Consider the following 18,198-nt stretch of genomic DNA (forward strand, 5'->3'; position numbering starts at 1 on the left):
CAGCTGGGGACATGTGATCACCTTTTGCTACCTTCTGAAAAGCAAAATCAATGGGGAAGCAAGATTTACTTAACCCTATTAGTAATTTAATAACTGCAGTGATTCAGTTAACAACTGTGGCAAGAAAGCATAAAATGGAACAAAACTCAACAACTGTCTTGCTTAGCCACAAAAAAAATTGGGTTTAATTGTGGTTGTACGTTGAGGACTATCTGTAAAGTGTTTAATAGAAATCTTACTTTATAGAACCAGTTATGTTGGGGCCTTTTTAGTAGACCCTTTAACTGTTAGGTTTACTAATTTATAAACAAATGCAAACGGAAGAAACGATGCTAGAAATGTTAAGCAAAACAGGTGAGACTCCTGGTTTATCATTCAAAACAAGGAACATAAAACATGTGTAATAGGTTTTATCTTTTTAATTTATTCCAATTAAAACATTTTTCCCATTTTCCCAGCCATATTTATATCATTCTGTGTCCAAAAATAAGAGGAATTTGTATCAACAGCATTTAGTAAGCCACTGGCCTACTAACGGTGCTGTAGAACACAGTTATATGCATATCAATGTTGCAGATCACACACAAGTACACTTGGACTACCACCAGCAGATTAAAAAATGAAAAATATACTCATGAGCAAAGATAAAGCAATGGTCACAGTAGTCAAATACACAATATGAGGGGCATACAGATGTAAGTTGTTCTATGGATAATGCAGACATCTTCAGGGATGCAACAACATAGTTATCACAGGCAAAAAAATGTTTCAGATAGTAAATAGCAGTTTCCAATACAAAGACATTTCAAGGTGAACAGCACTATGTGCTGTAATGCCTTGGAAATTTTGAAACAAACCTTTCCCATTGTATATATTTATTAATCTGCAAGGATTAAAGAGTTCACATTTTCCTCACCTAAGTACCCATATCAGATCTAAAACTAAATTTGATTTTGCCTTTGCTCTTTCAATGGGAACCACTCTAATTTCAAGAAGCAAGAATAATGAACTATGAATAAAGTCATCTAACTGAAGAAAATGTGTCTGCTGTTTGGTGGCCATTTTTCTTTCTTTCATAAGAGCAGCAGCTTGACTTTGGTCATACACAGGATCTACACCTGGAAGACATTTCTTCAGTGTAACCAGACCATTCCAACAGTCCAGAATCTCTGAATATATTTATTCATTTCCTTTATGTGATTGTGGAACACAAGCTGATCAGACAATGACTTCCTTTAATATTTATAACATCTGTTGCTCACCCATTAATGAAAATAGTTATATCTCCCCAGATTCAACCGGCATTGACATTGCACCAAATATTTCTAGCCAAAAAAACCCAAAAAACCTCCCTCTACAGAATATCTAGGCATACAGCATAGCTTTAATGACTAGAACAGCTGAAGTTGCATCCATCATGGAACAATATACTGCAAAAATTAAAATGTGTGCATTCAAGCACACAAACATTATTGAAAATTAGAATCTGTAGATGATAATATTCCTTTGGGGGAACAAAAAAGTATAACAATCCTTTCCAGTCTACATTTTCAACAGAACACTGGAAAAATAATTTTACACAGCTTCATATTTGACTTCTTTAAAATGTCTCATTTCCTATGCTGTGCAGCTGGGGTACTCAGGAAATATTTTGTTAAAACAAATGCTTAATTGTTAAAATATGTATTTCAGTAATACTGCCTCAACATGAGGATTACTGCTTAATCTATTAGTTCTCAAGCCTTTTAAAGGCTCATAACTACAGCTCAGGAGGAAAGCCTCTTTCATACCAATATCTGCATGTTCTAAGCTCCACCAATTATAGCATGTTAAATGTAAAACTAAAAATAATTGAAATTGGGTGAATGAGGCTGAAATGTCATATGTGAAGTATTGGACAATTTAACATAGTGCTAGAGGCACAAAGCTAGATTTACAACATGAAAGGATTGGATATTGGAGCACCAGTTTGTCTTCTCTTCAGGATCTTATATTCAGAGCAGCACATAACAATTTCCCATTTCAAGTCATTGTCTCTCAGGGGCCATATTCTCATCAAATTCTTGCATTTCTGCTGTTTTAGTAGGATAGCTCTGCTACATTATTGTCTCACACCTGTTACTGAAAAGATGGTTTATAACTGCTGGATCTGCCACTGTTGAGGTATCGCCCAGTTCCCGGTCATTTTTTGCAATTTTCCTTAATACCCGCCGCATAATTTTACCTACAAAGAAAGTACAGTATTAAGTTGACTTTGATTATGAGAAAGAAATGAGGGAATTGATTATTAATCCTGTACAGATAATAATTTATGTGGCCCTCTAAATCTGTCATGCAAAGAAGCTGAAGTCAAATGATTTGTAAAACTGTAAGATTTATGCATCTGTACAAAGTGTAGGATTCTAGACAATTAAAATACACTCACAAATCAAATCTGACACAATGGATACTCCCAGGGACCCTGGATCCTAAAATAATGAGATTATAAACTGAAATACCAATGTTTGAATTTTTCTGGGCCTTGTTGTACAAATATGTTTTGCCAAAAGAATAATTACTGGCCTTATCCTATAATGGATATACACACCTACACAAAGCTTGCAATACATGTGTCTTTAGTTCAGTGTGTATGTATGCAAATAAAATGACTGTCTAATTTACAAGCTGTATACTTACAGATTAGTTGCCAATTAATTTCTAAAGACTTAAATTCTCACACTGATTCTGGAAGCACAACAAATATAGCATTTAGTAAGTAGCAAGAGCCTGCAACATAGTAACAGGTATCAAAATCAAAACATACCTGAGCGGGTTTTGGGCAGGCCAGGAGCATTCTGGATATAATCTGGAGTTGCAATAGGACCAATCTTTTCTCTGACTGCAAATAAGAAAACTCTTTTAGCTCCTGTGAACAAAAAAAAAACTGAACATGTTTTTTAAAAAGTTAGGGTTCAGAAGTCATTTGACCTCTTCTATGAGATGGCTGATAATTGGGGTCTTGTCTCTATTTAAATATGTTCAGTCTCAGAATTGCAATCTGCCACTAGAGCAGGGGGGAGACCTTGGAAACTTTAAGACTTGTGGACTTCAATTCCCAATTCTGGGAGCTGAAGTCCACAGGTCTTAAAATTGCCAAAGTTGGAGACCTCTGCACTAGAGGATGATACATATTCTTCTATACAACACATAGAGATTCCATAACATATGTTGTTGTAGTTGTAATGGGAACAAATATATGTAACTCAAGGTGGCATGTTGCCTTGCTTCTTTGTGGCAGCCCCTTAAATATTAGAATTACATGTCTATAACCCAAAAAACAAGTTCAAAAAACTCAAGCAAGGCAACGTGCCATCTCTGAGTTACGCATATTTGCCCCCACTACAACTATAATAATGTATGTTATGGAATCCCTATGTGTTGTATAGAAATTGGGAGGTGGAGCTGTTAACATCCAGTGACAGTCCTCCTGGAGTCCTGGCCAAGACTCTTCCTATATGAACTAACAGAATGATCTTGGTACTCCCACTCTCACAAGCTCTTGCAGTTACAAATGCAAGATTAAAAATCTTAAAAATCGAAAAGCAAATGTATTTCCTAGGAACATCTCCCCCATTAAAATGCTTTCAAAAGGCACAAGGATTTTTCAGAATTTATTTTTAACTGGAAAGGGACTACTCAGCAGTTACTTATCCCCAAAAGGCTGTTGTAGGAAAAAGAAATGCTAGCAATTATTTCTCTCTGCATATTAAGAAATAGCAAAATTATGTAAAAGGCCTGGACCAGATAAACATAAAGTATGCCAATGCATTCTTTACTTGTTGACAATTGGAGAGTCACTATGTACACACTTTTGCAGAATTCCCACCGTGTTCATGGGTGTACAGTGTGCTCTTAAGTACTGAAAGTGTTTGCCAGCTGGCAGCAAGAGCAAATGAAAGGCAAGGACTAAATTTAGTTTTGACAGAACCAAAAGGTTTCCTTTTGATTTGAAAAACACTTTTTCAAATCAGGCTGAGGAACAAGGCATGCTGATAGACATGGATTTTTGCCAGAAAAGCCACAACAAAGCTCATGGGGTACCATAGGATAGAGACCACTACATCCATCACAGGACTTCCCTTTTGCTATACATGTTGATGCTATATCAGCTCCACTAATGGGGAAGAAGACATTTGATTCCACAAAATATCAGACTGCACAATTTACATATCCCATGTGGTATTCCTGTCGTCTTTTAATAAATTGATACAGATTTTTCAAGCTTGGGGTCCAGAATTCTGGCCAACCCCCTAATTTGGCCATGTTGGCTAGGAAGCTGCAGCCCTGAAAAATCTGGAATTGCTAGATTTGAGACAATTATGTTTAACCACTAGTAATCTAACAAGATTGCGCTCAAACTTGAATACAGAGGTGGGCATACCAAAGCCTTCCCATAGAATATAAATTCCAACCTTCCCCATAACTAACCCCATTTTAACTGGGGCTGCTGCAAATTAAGTTCTACAAGATCTGGAGAAACACAAATTGCTCATTTCTGCTTCTTACATTCAGGATCCTTGTGTCCTATTTGCCACAATCTATTTGTTTTTTATATGTCTATAGATATATCTATTTGGATTGATGCACAACTTTCAACGTGCTTCTCTGACTTCAACCAATACAATTACCTTGTTTCCTCAGCTCATCAATCAGTTTGTTTGTGAAATCATGTCCATCCTTCAGAGTCACAAAACAATAGAGGCATTCTCCCTTTACAGGGTGTGGGTGGCTAACTACGGCTGCCTCCGAGATAGAAGCATGTTCCACAAGTGCCGATTCAACCTCTGCTGTGCTCAGTAAATGCCCTGCAAAAAAAACAGAAAGAAAAAAAAACATTGGCTTGTCCTCCCACTCTTTTCTTTTCATACAAAAGCAGTGTGTTATTGAATCAAGCTATAGATCAGAATGTAAAGCGTAAAGCTGGTCAAATTTTCTTATTAATTCCTTTGCTTTCATTTCTTTATTCTTTGGAAATAATCATACTGTAAAGGTTGAAAAATAAAATTTGAGATTACAAAATGTTGACACAAAAGAGTTTAGAAAAGCCAATTTTATAGAGAATGAGAATTTATAGTTGTCCCTAATAAAAGTTAATAATATTAGTAGGCACTAAAAGCTTCAGTTTTTCCCAACAGTGTTTAATAGTCTGCCTTTAAGAGAATTCATAGCTTCTTGACGCAAGGCATGGCTTGCTAGGATTTTATTTTCAAATATGTAATATTAATTGCATAATTATAATTTTAATATATTATATGCCAGCTTTCTTCATATTTGTATTTGTGAGGTACAAATAAAGTATAACCTTTAAGCTTCTCAGAGGAAATAATAACTCAAATAATATTAGGAGATATCCTATATATATATATAGAAACCATTTTAAGGACATAAGCATTTATTTATTGCCATTTTAATTTTCTAAAAGCTGGCTGATGTCCCATTAACAACATGACATTACTTAAATTTGTTCATGTCCTGATTTAGCTTTTCTGGTGGGGCAAAGGGTGAATACTGGATATTTTTCTTCTTAATCATGGTTTGTATTCTCTAGCAATGACCAAGTACAGTTCCAAACACATTTCTTCTTTCTTATTTGAAAAAAAAATGCATCATCTTTGGGGTGAAAACCAAGACCAAGATCTAAAGATATTAAAAATCTTATTATGTCAACAAGAGAATTGTACAAGCAACTATTATCCTTCCACAAGAATTTGGCTCTTACCAGAAACATTCAGCATGTCATCAATTCGACCTGTGATCCAGTAATAACCATCTTTATCTCTCTTACAGCCTGGAAGAGAGACAAAATTAAAGGCCTTTAGCTCCTTTCAATCTTTGCTCCTCAATTTTTCAGCCCTTATACCTGGGTCTGTAATGCGAAGAAATCCCAGCCCAAGAGGTCCAGGCCCAGAAGAGTTTATAATCAAACCTAAACCATTCATACTATTTAATCTGCCAGAGCTTGGGAAAATCAAATTCTAAAAAACAAAAAAATATGAGATTTAAACTCCTTTGGTTATTTCATAGGTTGAGTTGAATTGTGCCTTTGAATCAAAAATTCTAATTGGCACTAGTATTATTGTGTGTGCATTTTTGTGTGTGCTATTGATTGTAGGTGTACTGCTATCCAAAATAGTAGCCACTGAGTGTAACCTGCATGATTCATGATATTTTTCTTTTTCTTTTCCCTCATTCACTATTCAATTAACTTATTAACTTTAATGTACACCATGTATTATCTTCTGGAATTAGTATTCACATTCAGTATTTCTTGGCTGCTAATAACCTTGAGAAAGGGTAAAGAAGCTGAAAGCAGAGGTTTCTACATTTTCTCCTGAGTAAATGGACGAAGAATTGACTTTATCAATGACTGGATTATGGAAGCCTACCCAAGAGGATCTCACCAGGAGTGTGAGAGATGAAACAGTAAAGATTATAGGGGAAAGGCTGGAAACTCTGCTTGAAGAAACTTGAAAAGCTGACCAGTCAAGTGATTGCAAGAAAATGTGCTTCATTTCAGGGCTGTGAATAGTATCTTTAAAAAGCTGAGATCTATAAAAGAGTTCGACTTTAGAAGAATTCAGTTGCTGGAAACTGATGAGGTCATAGTAGAAAAGTACATATATGAGGATTTCTAACACGCTTAAATATTTCCAAAATAAACAGGAAGTAAGTTTCATAAGATAATATTTTTAAGTCAAAGTTCCTTTGTGAAGACTTACCATCTCCAGTCACATAATAACCAGGAAACTTTTGGAAGTAGGTTGCCTCAAACCGCTGTTGGTTTTTGTATACTGTGCGCATTATTCCAGGCCAGGGTTGCTTAAAAACCTAAAGATGATTATAGGTGAGAAATGTGAGGAAAGTAGAAAACTTCACTGGTTGAGTTCAAGCAAAATACAAAGTATGATGTGATTTACATGATTCAGATTTAGTACTATGTATGAACCCAAACAGTTGGGTTGTAAATCATGGTTAATGTTTTAGCTCTGTCTGTGATCCACACAACTGTAGTTTGTGTGGACATACCATGTTTTTTGGTATGATAAAAAGAATAGCTCAAGTTCCCAACTACATGTCATCATAATAAAAAAGCACTCAGATGGAGATCTGCTTGATGTCAAAGTGCAGAATTAAAACAAACAAAACAATATAATATACTGACAAATATTTCAGTGTACAGGAATGCAACAGTGATAGGACTTGGAAAGTTTCCTATTATCCCCACCTGGTTTTTAGAAATATATTTCTTTATAATTTTAGGTGATAGCATAATGAATAAATATTAGCACAAAGAACAAGTCTGCTGCAAAGTCAAACTAGTAACTAACTTCAGAAACAGAATGATATTGTATAACATAAACAGAAATGTGGTAATCAGACCCATAGGCTGGATAACTGCCAAGCAACTTTGTCCTCCAACCTCACCCTGTTATTTTTCAGCTACTGGGCACCAGTCTATTCTGCAGGCATATCCATGATCTCCTACTCCTGATAAAAAGTATGGGTAAAAAGCCATGCAAATTAACCCAAAATAAGTAGACAAAGTACTGTATCCACTTTTAGAAAGCAATCTGAACTTCCCAAACCCTCCCTCAAAACTACATATAGTGCTGAATAGAGCCACAATATCTATGGTATAGAATCTCATAACTGGATGGATTATTATTGATTAAATAAATCAATAAAAGCTGTGCTCAAACACTGGAGGAGGAAGAGGTATCTTCTAAACTCAAGGCTGACTCAGCTTTCTATCCTTCCGAGGTGGGTAAAATGAGAACCCAGATTGTTGGGGGCAATATGCTGACTCTGTAAACCACTTAGAGAGGATGGTAAAGCAGTGTAAAGCGGTATATAAGTCTAAGTGCTATTGCTATAAAAAAAGTAATCTGAACACTTGTAAATAGCAAATTCATCCCATGTCTGCTTATTTACCAATAGCTGAAAGTATTTAATGACAAGTGCTATTGTTATTTCCTCACTGAAATCTTCCCATAGTTTATCCTACAATTAAACACTTATTAATCCTGATAAATGGGAAAATACAGAAGTTTATGAAGGACAATTTGAAGCAAAACGGTCTTCACTGCACGACTACTTACAACATGTATTTTAAAAAAAACAGAACCGAACATAGTGTTTTCTCATCAGCATCCATTCAGGATCTCAAAATGCAATAAGGAAATTGAGTTAAGCACAAACAGTCCAGGCAAAACTTGTTATTAACTTGGAATTTGAGCCATGAAACTCCATATAGTGATTAAGTCATGCTATCCATCATCATCATGTTCTCTTACCAGATAACCTTCAGCTTCTCCTTCTAACTCTTCCCCTGATTCATCCAACACTGCAGGGACCACTCCAAAGAAAGGAAAAGTCTGTCCAGAAATATTTTTAGAAAGATTTTAAAGATCAAATCTAAATATATGGACAGGTGGCAGCTAAACTTGAAAAGAACTTCAAGACACCCCCAATCTCTTTATACAATAGGAATGGCAACCTTGTTCAATCTGGAGGCTGCAAAGTAGATTGCTGGAATATGTAGCTTAAACAGGTGAATTAAAATATTCAGTCTTTTTTTTTTAATGTGGCCTAAGGGAGTTTAAAAGAGCAAACTGGGTGTTTGAGTCTTGCAGAAATTTGCCACAGAAAAGAGAGCTGGAAACACCAAGTAATCTATAGATGGCTTACAGCCTACCTGTGCAATTATATCAACAGATTTCCATTTATTTCTTTAAAAAAAACTTCTATAGCTTTAGCATTAAGTTCAAAGTTTCTGGTCAGATCTCAGGCTGGATTTCAGGAATTAAACCTTTTTTTCTTTAAAAAATACCCATTCATTTAATTGATATAACTGCCCATCTTGCAAATGTGGCCATGAATGGCCAACAAAATTTAAAAACCATACAACCAAAGGACTAAAAACAAATAAAACATGAGACAAGCATGCTATGGAAAGTGAGAAAACCAGCAACCAACCCACTTGTGCTCAACTAACTGACCACATAGGTAAAGACAACTGGAAAAAACAACCATGAAATACTTTATAGGTAGCCCTCAACTCATGATGGCAATTAGGACTGGAATTTCCAACACTAAGCAATACAGTCATAAAGCACAATTGCCTTGCCTAACAATGCATCCCAGTTGCATGATTGACCATGCCATGATTAACTGAATCCCACATTGTGAGGCAGCTTTCTGACAGCTTCCCACACCCAAGTCAATGGGCAGGAAATTGCAAGTCCCTGGTGGCTCACAAGTAGACTGGCAAATAGAAGTGGCTGCTGTCAAATTGGGAAGAGCACAAGGGGTTGTGCAAAGGGGACAGAACAAGACTCAGTGGGACTGTGCAGGGGGCAATGAAGATTTGGCGAGGGTCAGGGAGGGTGCAAGAGAAGTAGGCACATGGGGGCACAGGAGTGTATGGTGAGGTTTGGAATTGCATGGGAGGGAGTTTGGAGGTGTGTGAGGCTGCAATGGAGACACAGTGAGGTTCAATAGACGACACAAGGGTATCTGGCCCATGGACCGGCAGCTTGATAGGCCTGGGCTAGAGCAATATAAGTATAGAGGGGCTGGGGGAGAGTCCATAGGTGTGGGGAGACTTATCCCAGCAGATTGCTATTTTTTCTGCCAGCTACCCTACTGACTTATGAATGACTGTGCATTTCACCATTCCTGGTCCAGATAGGGCCACAGTTGGTACATAACAGATAGCTGTGCAATAACCCTGCTGCATACAAAGAGAATATGCCAGACCTATACTTACAGCTGAGCCTGGCTTCATTGGTGTGGCATAAGGGAGAGGAGTCAACACATGACCACCCTGCAGGAAGAAACCAAAAGCAGCAATGAAAACACCTTAAACCAATGAAATATGCCTCACACAATATTTTCAGGGCCTGAATTGAATGAACACACAGAGGTTTATTGCAGACATTACTATCATCATCATTTCAATTTTATTTTTAAAACATTCATGTCTATTTTGTTGAATTTTAACCAATAAAGCACAAAAGGCACCATGAAGGGTCCACAAGGAATAGTTCTCACCTAGCACAGCATAAGAAGAGCTTGGGTAGTGAAAGAAAGAGAAAAACCAAGTTCTAATAAGAAACCTTGATGGTAAGGAGAAGCTGCAATTGTTTCAGGAAGAGACTACATGGTACAAATACACAGCAAAGGAACAGCATCTAAATTATGAGTTAGCAGGTAAGATTGATATCCAGGCCTTGGAGAACAAGAAATCACCAAAATAACCAAATAATTCATAGGATAATAAGAAAGCTGAATATAAAGAACTCACTGTTTCCGTTTGCCAGAAGGTATCCACTATAGGGCATCGTTCTTCACCAACTACCCTATAAAACCACAACCAAGCTTCTGGGTTTATGGGTTCTCCAACTGTTCCCAGCACTTTCAAGGATTTTCTACTGTATCTGAATAAACGGTACGAATTTTAACAGGAAAATTGTTCCAGAAGGAAAACTTGTTTTACAATTTGATTTCAAAGTTAGCCATTTACCATTACTGAATAAAGGAGAACATTTTCAAAAATCTACAATGCCCTCACCTGGTCAAAAGTAGATTTAAGTAAAGCAGAAACACATTAACCCATAGGCAATTTAATTCCAATATCTTGTAAATTCCTATGATCACTTGCTAATGGCAAGCAGCCTAAGGCTGAGAAAAACTGAAATCCAAAACATTTGGACAGTTTCAATGATGTGATCTGATCAGTATCTATCCTAAATATTATTCCCTCGCAGATGATTGAACAAAAAAAGCAGGCAGAGTTCACAAACTGTGCTAATACACGATGGAGCCTCTTAGGTTTGGTTTAATGTGTTACATGGATAAGCCATGATGTTTTTTTCAAATCATGAATTAATTTATGTATGAGGCAGCTACCATAACATTCAACAAAGCTTATTAAAAATAAAGATGTTTAGCACGTTTAATCTAGTCTAGATGCAGCATGTACAATTTGAGGTCTCAAGTTATATTTAGCCCCCACAGTCTTACAAGCAGCCCCCAGGTTCTCTAAAACTGAATCATATTTTTTTTTTGCAAAAAGGTGAAATACATTATTTAAATGTAGCTTTTTTCTTGATCACTACATGGTTCTTTGTCCTGTCATGAAACATCCCTTGGAGTTCAGCCCTGATAAGAATGCAGGCATCACAATTAGCCTTAAAAATATCATTTGGCCCTAATCTGGATATTTTCTAGTCCTATTTCCAGAGAGGCTGGGATCTAATCTGCAGTCCCTGGTGCCCATATTCTTCCCAAGACCCTTCAATTTACCTTTTTTTTTTTAATTTGAAGGAGGTTCAGGCAGACATTCTCTAGCAGTCACCAGAGCTCCAGCTAAAGAAATTCTACCCACATGTATTCCCCTTTCCCCTGACTTTGACATTTAGAGCAAAAGTTAAGTATAAACATGTACCCAAAACACAGCTGTCCAGGGATTTGAGTAGTCTACTTTGCTCTGGTGCTCTAAATCAGTGCTACATATACTGTATATTTCCAAAAGGCATTCCTGGAAATTATAGGCAATCAGCCTTATTGTTTTCCTTAAAGTCATGCTTACTTCTTGACAGGTTCATCTCCATATTTCATGAGGAGGCGAATGGCAGTGGGTGCTGTGTAGAACTTGGTCACCTGGTACTTGTCAATGATGTTCCACATACGGCTAACATCTGGGTAAATAGGGAGCCCTTCAAACTGAATAGAGATAGCAATTAACAATGCATCATGTTGACTGCTAATTTCAGCACATGGACCTACATATTACAGCCTATTATGCTCCCAACGTTCAGGAAACCTCCACAACACTAAAGCACAGAGTGGAGAAGAAACTCCACGAAACTTTCTTTTAAGCCTGTCAAAACAAAGAAAAATTCTTTCTTTTTTAAAAACAGCACCAGATCAGAGTATAGGTTAAAATATGATTTAGGGAGCTGTATTTTTCAATTATCTTAATTGCGTCCTCATTGCTGTTAAGAAAGTTGTAAGACACACTGATGCCATTCACTCTACAAAGGAATTAAGACTTGATGTTTCCATACAGTCAGACTTTATCATAGAACTTACTAAAACACTGGTTGCCCCATTTGCCAAGGGTCCATACGTGAGATAGGAATGGCCAGTTATCCATCCAATATCAGCTGTGCACCAGTAAATATCCTCAGGATGATGGTCAAACACATATTTAAAAGTAGCAGCCGTGAAAAGCATATATCCAGCTATTGTGTGTACAACACCCTGAAATAAAGAACACAGAATATCCATGCAAAGGAACATTTAAATATAAATTAGCTCTCATTGTCAGGAATTGCAACATTGCTGAAAGTGTATTAAGATAGCAGGAAATTAGTTTTAACTTGCTGAATTTATCATTTTTCAATGCACATCTACAAGATATGATCAGATTTTTCAGGAAAATATGAAGCGAAGCCAGGAAAACCTGGTTTTTCCTTCAGATGTTAGGGCTATATTGGTAGCAGCACTGCATGCATGTTCATTTGGAATATTAAGCTTTATCTTAGACACCTTGGCTTTTGTACTTATTTATTTTTAATTACATATTTGTATTTTATTTTGGTTTTGCATTGTTTTTGCCCAGAGTTATTTGCTTATAATAAGCTACTCTATAAAGTTTCCAAATAAATAACTAATTCTTCTGAAATGTTCCCTTTAGTTTTATCAATCACTCCACAATTAATTCTTGCTGGAAAAGTGCATGTATCTATATCCTGTTGCCCACACAAATCTCTTATTTGTACTCTGCTACCTTTCACAGAATTCCACAACAGACAAAATCACACTACTGATTTTCCTCCCCAATACAGTACATTTAGAATGATAGCGTCTTATGCAGCTTTTATTATAAAAACCAAAACAAAGCCAGCCCCAATCTTCAATATACCATTCTTGAGCAATGTATTAGAAGGTGGGGTCCTTGGTACTCTCTCAGCTTGGCTGTTTTCTTACAGACATTTCATTACCAAACTAGGTAACAACATCAGTGCTAAAAGAGAGTGAAGTTTGCAAAATTTCCACTCCCTTTTAAGAACTAAGCATTAAAGCCCCCAAAATTTAACCTTGAGATAGATTATCTTTTATTGTGTTAGAAGGTGTCAGCTCCAGAGTTTTTGGAGCTCTGCAAATTAATGGAACAGAATGGGCAGAAATTATAGCATTCTTTGATTTCATTATTATAATTATCCTTTATTCAGTACTCTATCTCAAGTAGAATTATAAACAAATGAAGTTTAAAAACAGTGTGTAGACATAGAACCAAGAGCAGTAAAAGAGTACAATTTGACAAAAGCAGTACTATATCTTTCTACTTAACACCAGTCCAGGAAAATGTTGACATACCTTTGGTTTCCCTGTTGATCCACTGGTGTAGAGAATAAACAAGTCATCTTCTGCATCACACCAGACAGGTTCACACTCCTTGCTAGCATTTTTCATTATGTCATGCCACCAAACATCAACTTCTGGATCCCAAGGAGTCTGAAGGAAACCACACGTCATAATACTTAAATGCAGTCTAACCAGGGGAAAAAACAAATGCACTCTTGCAGCTGAACGAAAAATTATTCCAGAGTAGCTGAAAAGTTCTTGTTTTACTGATTCTAACCCTTGTTATTTGCTACAAAGCTTCATGACACAGCAACACTTGCTTAAACCTGTGGACAATTTTATTTCCTACTTGAATTCAACATATTTTCTATGGCTACTGAGAGACTCTTTAATACTACATTTGTTTTTCTTGAAAATAATGATTTTTCCAAATGTAAGGGAAGCTACTAGCTTTATTATTAATATTAGTATATCACTGGAATCAGAACACAAGATACTGATAAAAGGAAAACACATATGCTACTCTAGTAGTCACTATTTCTAAAAACATGCTTTGCAAGCTCTGTACCCATTACCGGTACATTAATCCAGTGAGCTGAGTCAATATTTCTAAAATGTGTATAAATGTAGAATGGGACTGACTTAGAAATCTATTTACGCTTAAAGAGTTAGCATCAGAAGTGATATATTAATTGGTTATATTAATGATATTTCTCATTGGACTTGTCTTTTGTCTTTAGGGAACATAATGGAATTAAGATATACTAGAAAAAAATCATATAGACAGGGATTACCATACTGTATCAAAAATCCAGATACTCCACTACTAGATGGCATCTTTTCTATGATTTTGTGAGCATCCAAACATTTTGATGCACAAGTGGTTTCACTATAATCATTATAAGAAGCTTCATGCTCTTGTTTTTTTTTCTTTTTGACTACTTGAATCATGTTTAAGTTTGTATCTAATATCATATTAAATGTAGAATCGGTTTTTAGTTTTTTTTAAGGACAGAATTAATTTTAATCTTGATCTTGGTCCCTTGAATCAGTGATCCCCAACCTTTTTTATGCCGCGGCCCGGTACCGGCATCAGCTGGGCGCCGCGGCCCGGTACCGGCATCAGCTGGGCGCCGCCATCTTTTTGATGAAAAAGTCCTTCCGGTGACCTCACCGGAAGCACTTTTTCATCAAAAAGATGGCAGTAGCGCTTCGGTGAGCTTTTCCGGGTAGAAATGGCTTTCTACCCGGAAAAGCTCACCGGAAGCACTTTTTCATCAAAAAAAGATGGCGGCGCCCAGCAACCAGCGGCCCGGTAGGACTTGTTCCGCGGACCGGTACCGGTCCGCGGACCGGTGGTTGGGGACCCCTGCCTTGAATGATCCCTCAGATCTTGATCAATCCCTTCTATCCAGTCAAAACCTTTACATCACTTTACAGTAGTACTCTTTTTCTTCTTTATTCATATAAGCCTCCAATAGTGCATTCCTCTTATGGTAGCCAAGAAAACCTAAAAAATGCTTTCAAAACATTTGCAAATCTGACACAACATGCATTTTAACTCCTCTCTCTAGCAATGTGCACTTTTAAGTAGAAAAATCTTTACCTGGGAAGCACAGCAGGTATCAACACAATTTTAAAAAGAGTCAGAAGGACTTTGCATGCAGAATATTTTTGTCAGTGTTACACATAATGAAAGATTGTCTATTAGTTCTGCTTTGTTTCAAGGAGGCAGCAGTGGCATAAAAGTGATTTAAATATCTGAAACAAACAGAACAATCTAAGCAGCATGTCAGTGTCCCATCTTTCTACTGAAAGAAGAGCATGCTGAGGCTAAAAGACAGCATTTTGCATGTATATGAGCAACACTTGGAAGTCAGCTCCTTCCAAATATGTTGAAGTTCAATTTTGAGGATGCCCGGGCACCCTGAGTAAAGTTTGCCTTCCAATATTTCTGATAAAACCACAGTCTAAGGCACTTTTGGATTTGCAACATAGTCCTGGTCCAACATTCAAGTTAGAGCCATTCCAAGAACAGCCAACAAAAGTTGAGCCACAAAAAATTGACAATCCATGCAGTAAGTTCTAGCATATTACACTAATCAACAAATGCTTTGGGTTTTTTCTATGCAATTCAGACGTGTAAATTAAATCTCTCTATTCTCATACATTTCCACTGTAATTCCCTACAGTCAGATAAATTATTTAACTCTGATAGATCTATTCCCCCTTATGATAATGGCTGGCAGCATCTCAAAATATAATGTCTTTGAAGGAAGCATTTGCTTTATTAGCAAAACTCCCCCATATTGTTAGCTTTTTAAATTTATATATCATAAGAGAAAAATCACTATCCTTAATTACACAAGAAATGCCCAACATAATTTTGTGTGAACTTCATGTATTTTTTTAAATGTGTAAAATGTTTTTTAATAACATTACCTTTTTTGATCCTAAACATAATGTTTTGAATGAAGAACCATTGAGTGTTATAGTATCAATTAGCAAAAGTTTTAGATGGAGATGCCCAGGCAGCAGGCAGTAGCTGTAAGCAAACTCACTGCTTGGCAATGAGGCATGATCAAGTCATTCATTATCATTTGACACAAGCATCAAACCAGTATTTTCCAGAGCTGAGAACACAGTTTTTTTAAAAAAATCAAAAATGGAAGCACTGTCTTTCTACTGATTCAAAATGTAAAATTTGGAGGTATAAAAGAAAAATAAAACTTCCAAAAGAATTGTTCTGTTTTTGCATGGCTGTCAGATATGGCTTTGTCCTTCACCAGAATGAGTTACGTCTAGGCAGTGACCTCTGCAGAGATTCAACATGTAGCCCGAACCAGATAATACTAAATAATCCAATCCCCCCACCCCCACTGCCAAAAAGTAGCAGAAACAACCATTCCTAATAGAAGCTGATACAGTAGCAAGTCAAATGAGATTAAATTGGATTTTCAAATTTTTAGGATATATAGGCTCGTCTTAAATACTTAACTGTAATAATTGTACTATATGATAGATTATATATTAGTCCAGCACATAATAAGGCAACTAATACAGCCAATCAAACAAACTGAATATATGAGGATGCATTTAAGTTGAAGATATTCTAATTACATCTGAATTAATTGTAAATTCTAAACATTTTTAAAGTGAAAACAAATTTCATTTGTTTGGTTTATTCCAGCCAGCTTTGTGTTTGAAGCTGGGTTTTATTTAAAGCAGCTATGTTCATTTAAAATATTAAAGTAAATTGTAGTCTTGTAAAAAAGAAACAGGATCCAGTTCCAACTGAATTTAAAAAATGATCTTTGAACATTGTAATCCAGGTAGCTCAAAAAACACAAAGCTTAGCTATTCATAAAGGCTGGCATGGAAATTGTATATAAGCAGCAACACTATTTGTACTACCAGAAACTGAATATCCTTATGCAAAATAATTTCACCTTCTTTACACAGCCTAAGATTTACTGAAAGAAGGAGTAAAACTACTGATAAAAAGGAAGCAATTTAATAAATCTAATGTAGCTTTTTCACTCTGTGTACAATTTCTTTATGAATTATCCCATTCTACCAAATAATCCCTTTCCAAAAGCAGGCTTAAAAAAATAGTTTGCACAAGCACCTTCAAATTGGGATCAAAAAGTCATTTCAGAGATTCTGAATTCCTGAAAAAAATAGTTTGCCAATATCAAAGCAAATCATTTTATAACAATATCATGATGCTAACTATTACCAAAGAATGAGAAAACTTTGTATTCACCACCATTATCCCTTCCTCACAGATATTCCCACCCTCTTTTGTAAGTTTGCAATCCATGATTGGCAATGCTTTTTCTTACTTGAGAATATAATCATGTCTGAGTTTACCCATTTCATCAATCCATTGTATTCTCTAACCATGGCTTGTTATACAATGACACATCACATTGCTAAAACACACTTTGCAAACTGTAATGGTTGAGTTCCTCAAATATGCTCTGCCAAAACCACGTTAGTCTAACCATGGTTTAGTGGAACGTGAGAATCTAGTCACCATTGGAAAATACTGTACTTCAAAAATAATCTGGCTCATCTAAACTCCTAATGCAGGCAATCTATCAGTAGAAAAACCCATCAGATAGGACCATTCAATCTTTTTTAATACCGAACAAAATTGTTTGATATGCATGCATTATTACAAAGCATCCCTATGTTTTTCAAATTATAGATTCCCTCTATTTCCCCCTCCCCACTATCTATCTGGCAACTCTTCAAATCAGTGAATTTGACCATTATGTTGCCTCTTTCTCATCTCTTCTGAATACCATAATCAACTTCTCCAAAAATGCTGAATTTCTTCAAAGCTTTCCTCTCTCATTTTTATCACCCTCTCCACCTCACAGCACTTTATAACTACCCTGATGATTTGTTGAAAATGATTGCAAAGAATATGAAAACATTCTAAAAATATTTTAGAGGCCACATACCTAAAAATAGAAGATTTCAAGGAATTTGGTTAAAGGCTGTTTCAGAACAATTATCTTCAGAAGTATAATCAATGCAAATTGACTGTAATTCATAAACCCTAGGCTATAAATTATGCCTGTTATCTGTTTGTAATCAACCAGTTGCTTCACTTACTAGCATTGATATCACAGAGCTCTGTAATTATAAATTCCATTAGCAATATTATTACCATCATTCAGACCCAGAGCTAATTTTCCAGAATTGTTCTTTAGAAAACAACAATTTTTCACAGCAGATAACAAATGTGAAATGATCTTTCACACAACTTATCAA

The 18,198-nt window shown here is 36.1% G+C and overlaps 1 protein-coding gene across 2 annotated transcripts in view; it reads right to left on the bottom strand.

The window, feature by feature from the left end:
• Positions 1-404: 404 nt before the first annotated feature.
• ACSS2 (acyl-CoA synthetase short chain family member 2) overlaps positions 405-18,198 on the bottom strand; it is a 54,500-nt gene continuing 36,706 nt past the window's right edge. For both annotated transcript variants that reach the window (XM_026684006.2, XM_026684007.2), the window contains 11 exons: positions 13,426-13,563; positions 12,136-12,306; positions 11,633-11,766; positions 10,346-10,478; positions 9,809-9,865; positions 8,334-8,414; positions 6,759-6,867; positions 5,759-5,827; positions 4,668-4,844; positions 2,804-2,878; positions 405-2,224 (listed from right to left, as the gene is read on the bottom strand). In XM_026684006.2, coding sequence (XP_026539791.1) covers positions 2,097-2,224; positions 2,804-2,878; positions 4,668-4,844; positions 5,759-5,827; positions 6,759-6,867; positions 8,334-8,414; positions 9,809-9,865; positions 10,346-10,478; positions 11,633-11,766; positions 12,136-12,306; positions 13,426-13,563 — 1,272 coding nt within the window. In that variant the 3' untranslated portion in view covers positions 405-2,096. The remainder of the gene's footprint in view (positions 2,225-2,803; positions 2,879-4,667; positions 4,845-5,758; positions 5,828-6,758; positions 6,868-8,333; positions 8,415-9,808; positions 9,866-10,345; positions 10,479-11,632; positions 11,767-12,135; positions 12,307-13,425; positions 13,564-18,198) is intronic.

The sequence above is a fragment of the Notechis scutatus genome, chromosome 3, assembly GCF_049901735.1.
Source record: "Notechis scutatus isolate UNSWTSFEM ecotype Mainland chromosome 3, rNotScu1.2, whole genome shotgun sequence".
NCBI classification, from domain to species: domain Eukaryota; kingdom Metazoa; phylum Chordata; class Lepidosauria; order Squamata; family Elapidae; genus Notechis; species Notechis scutatus.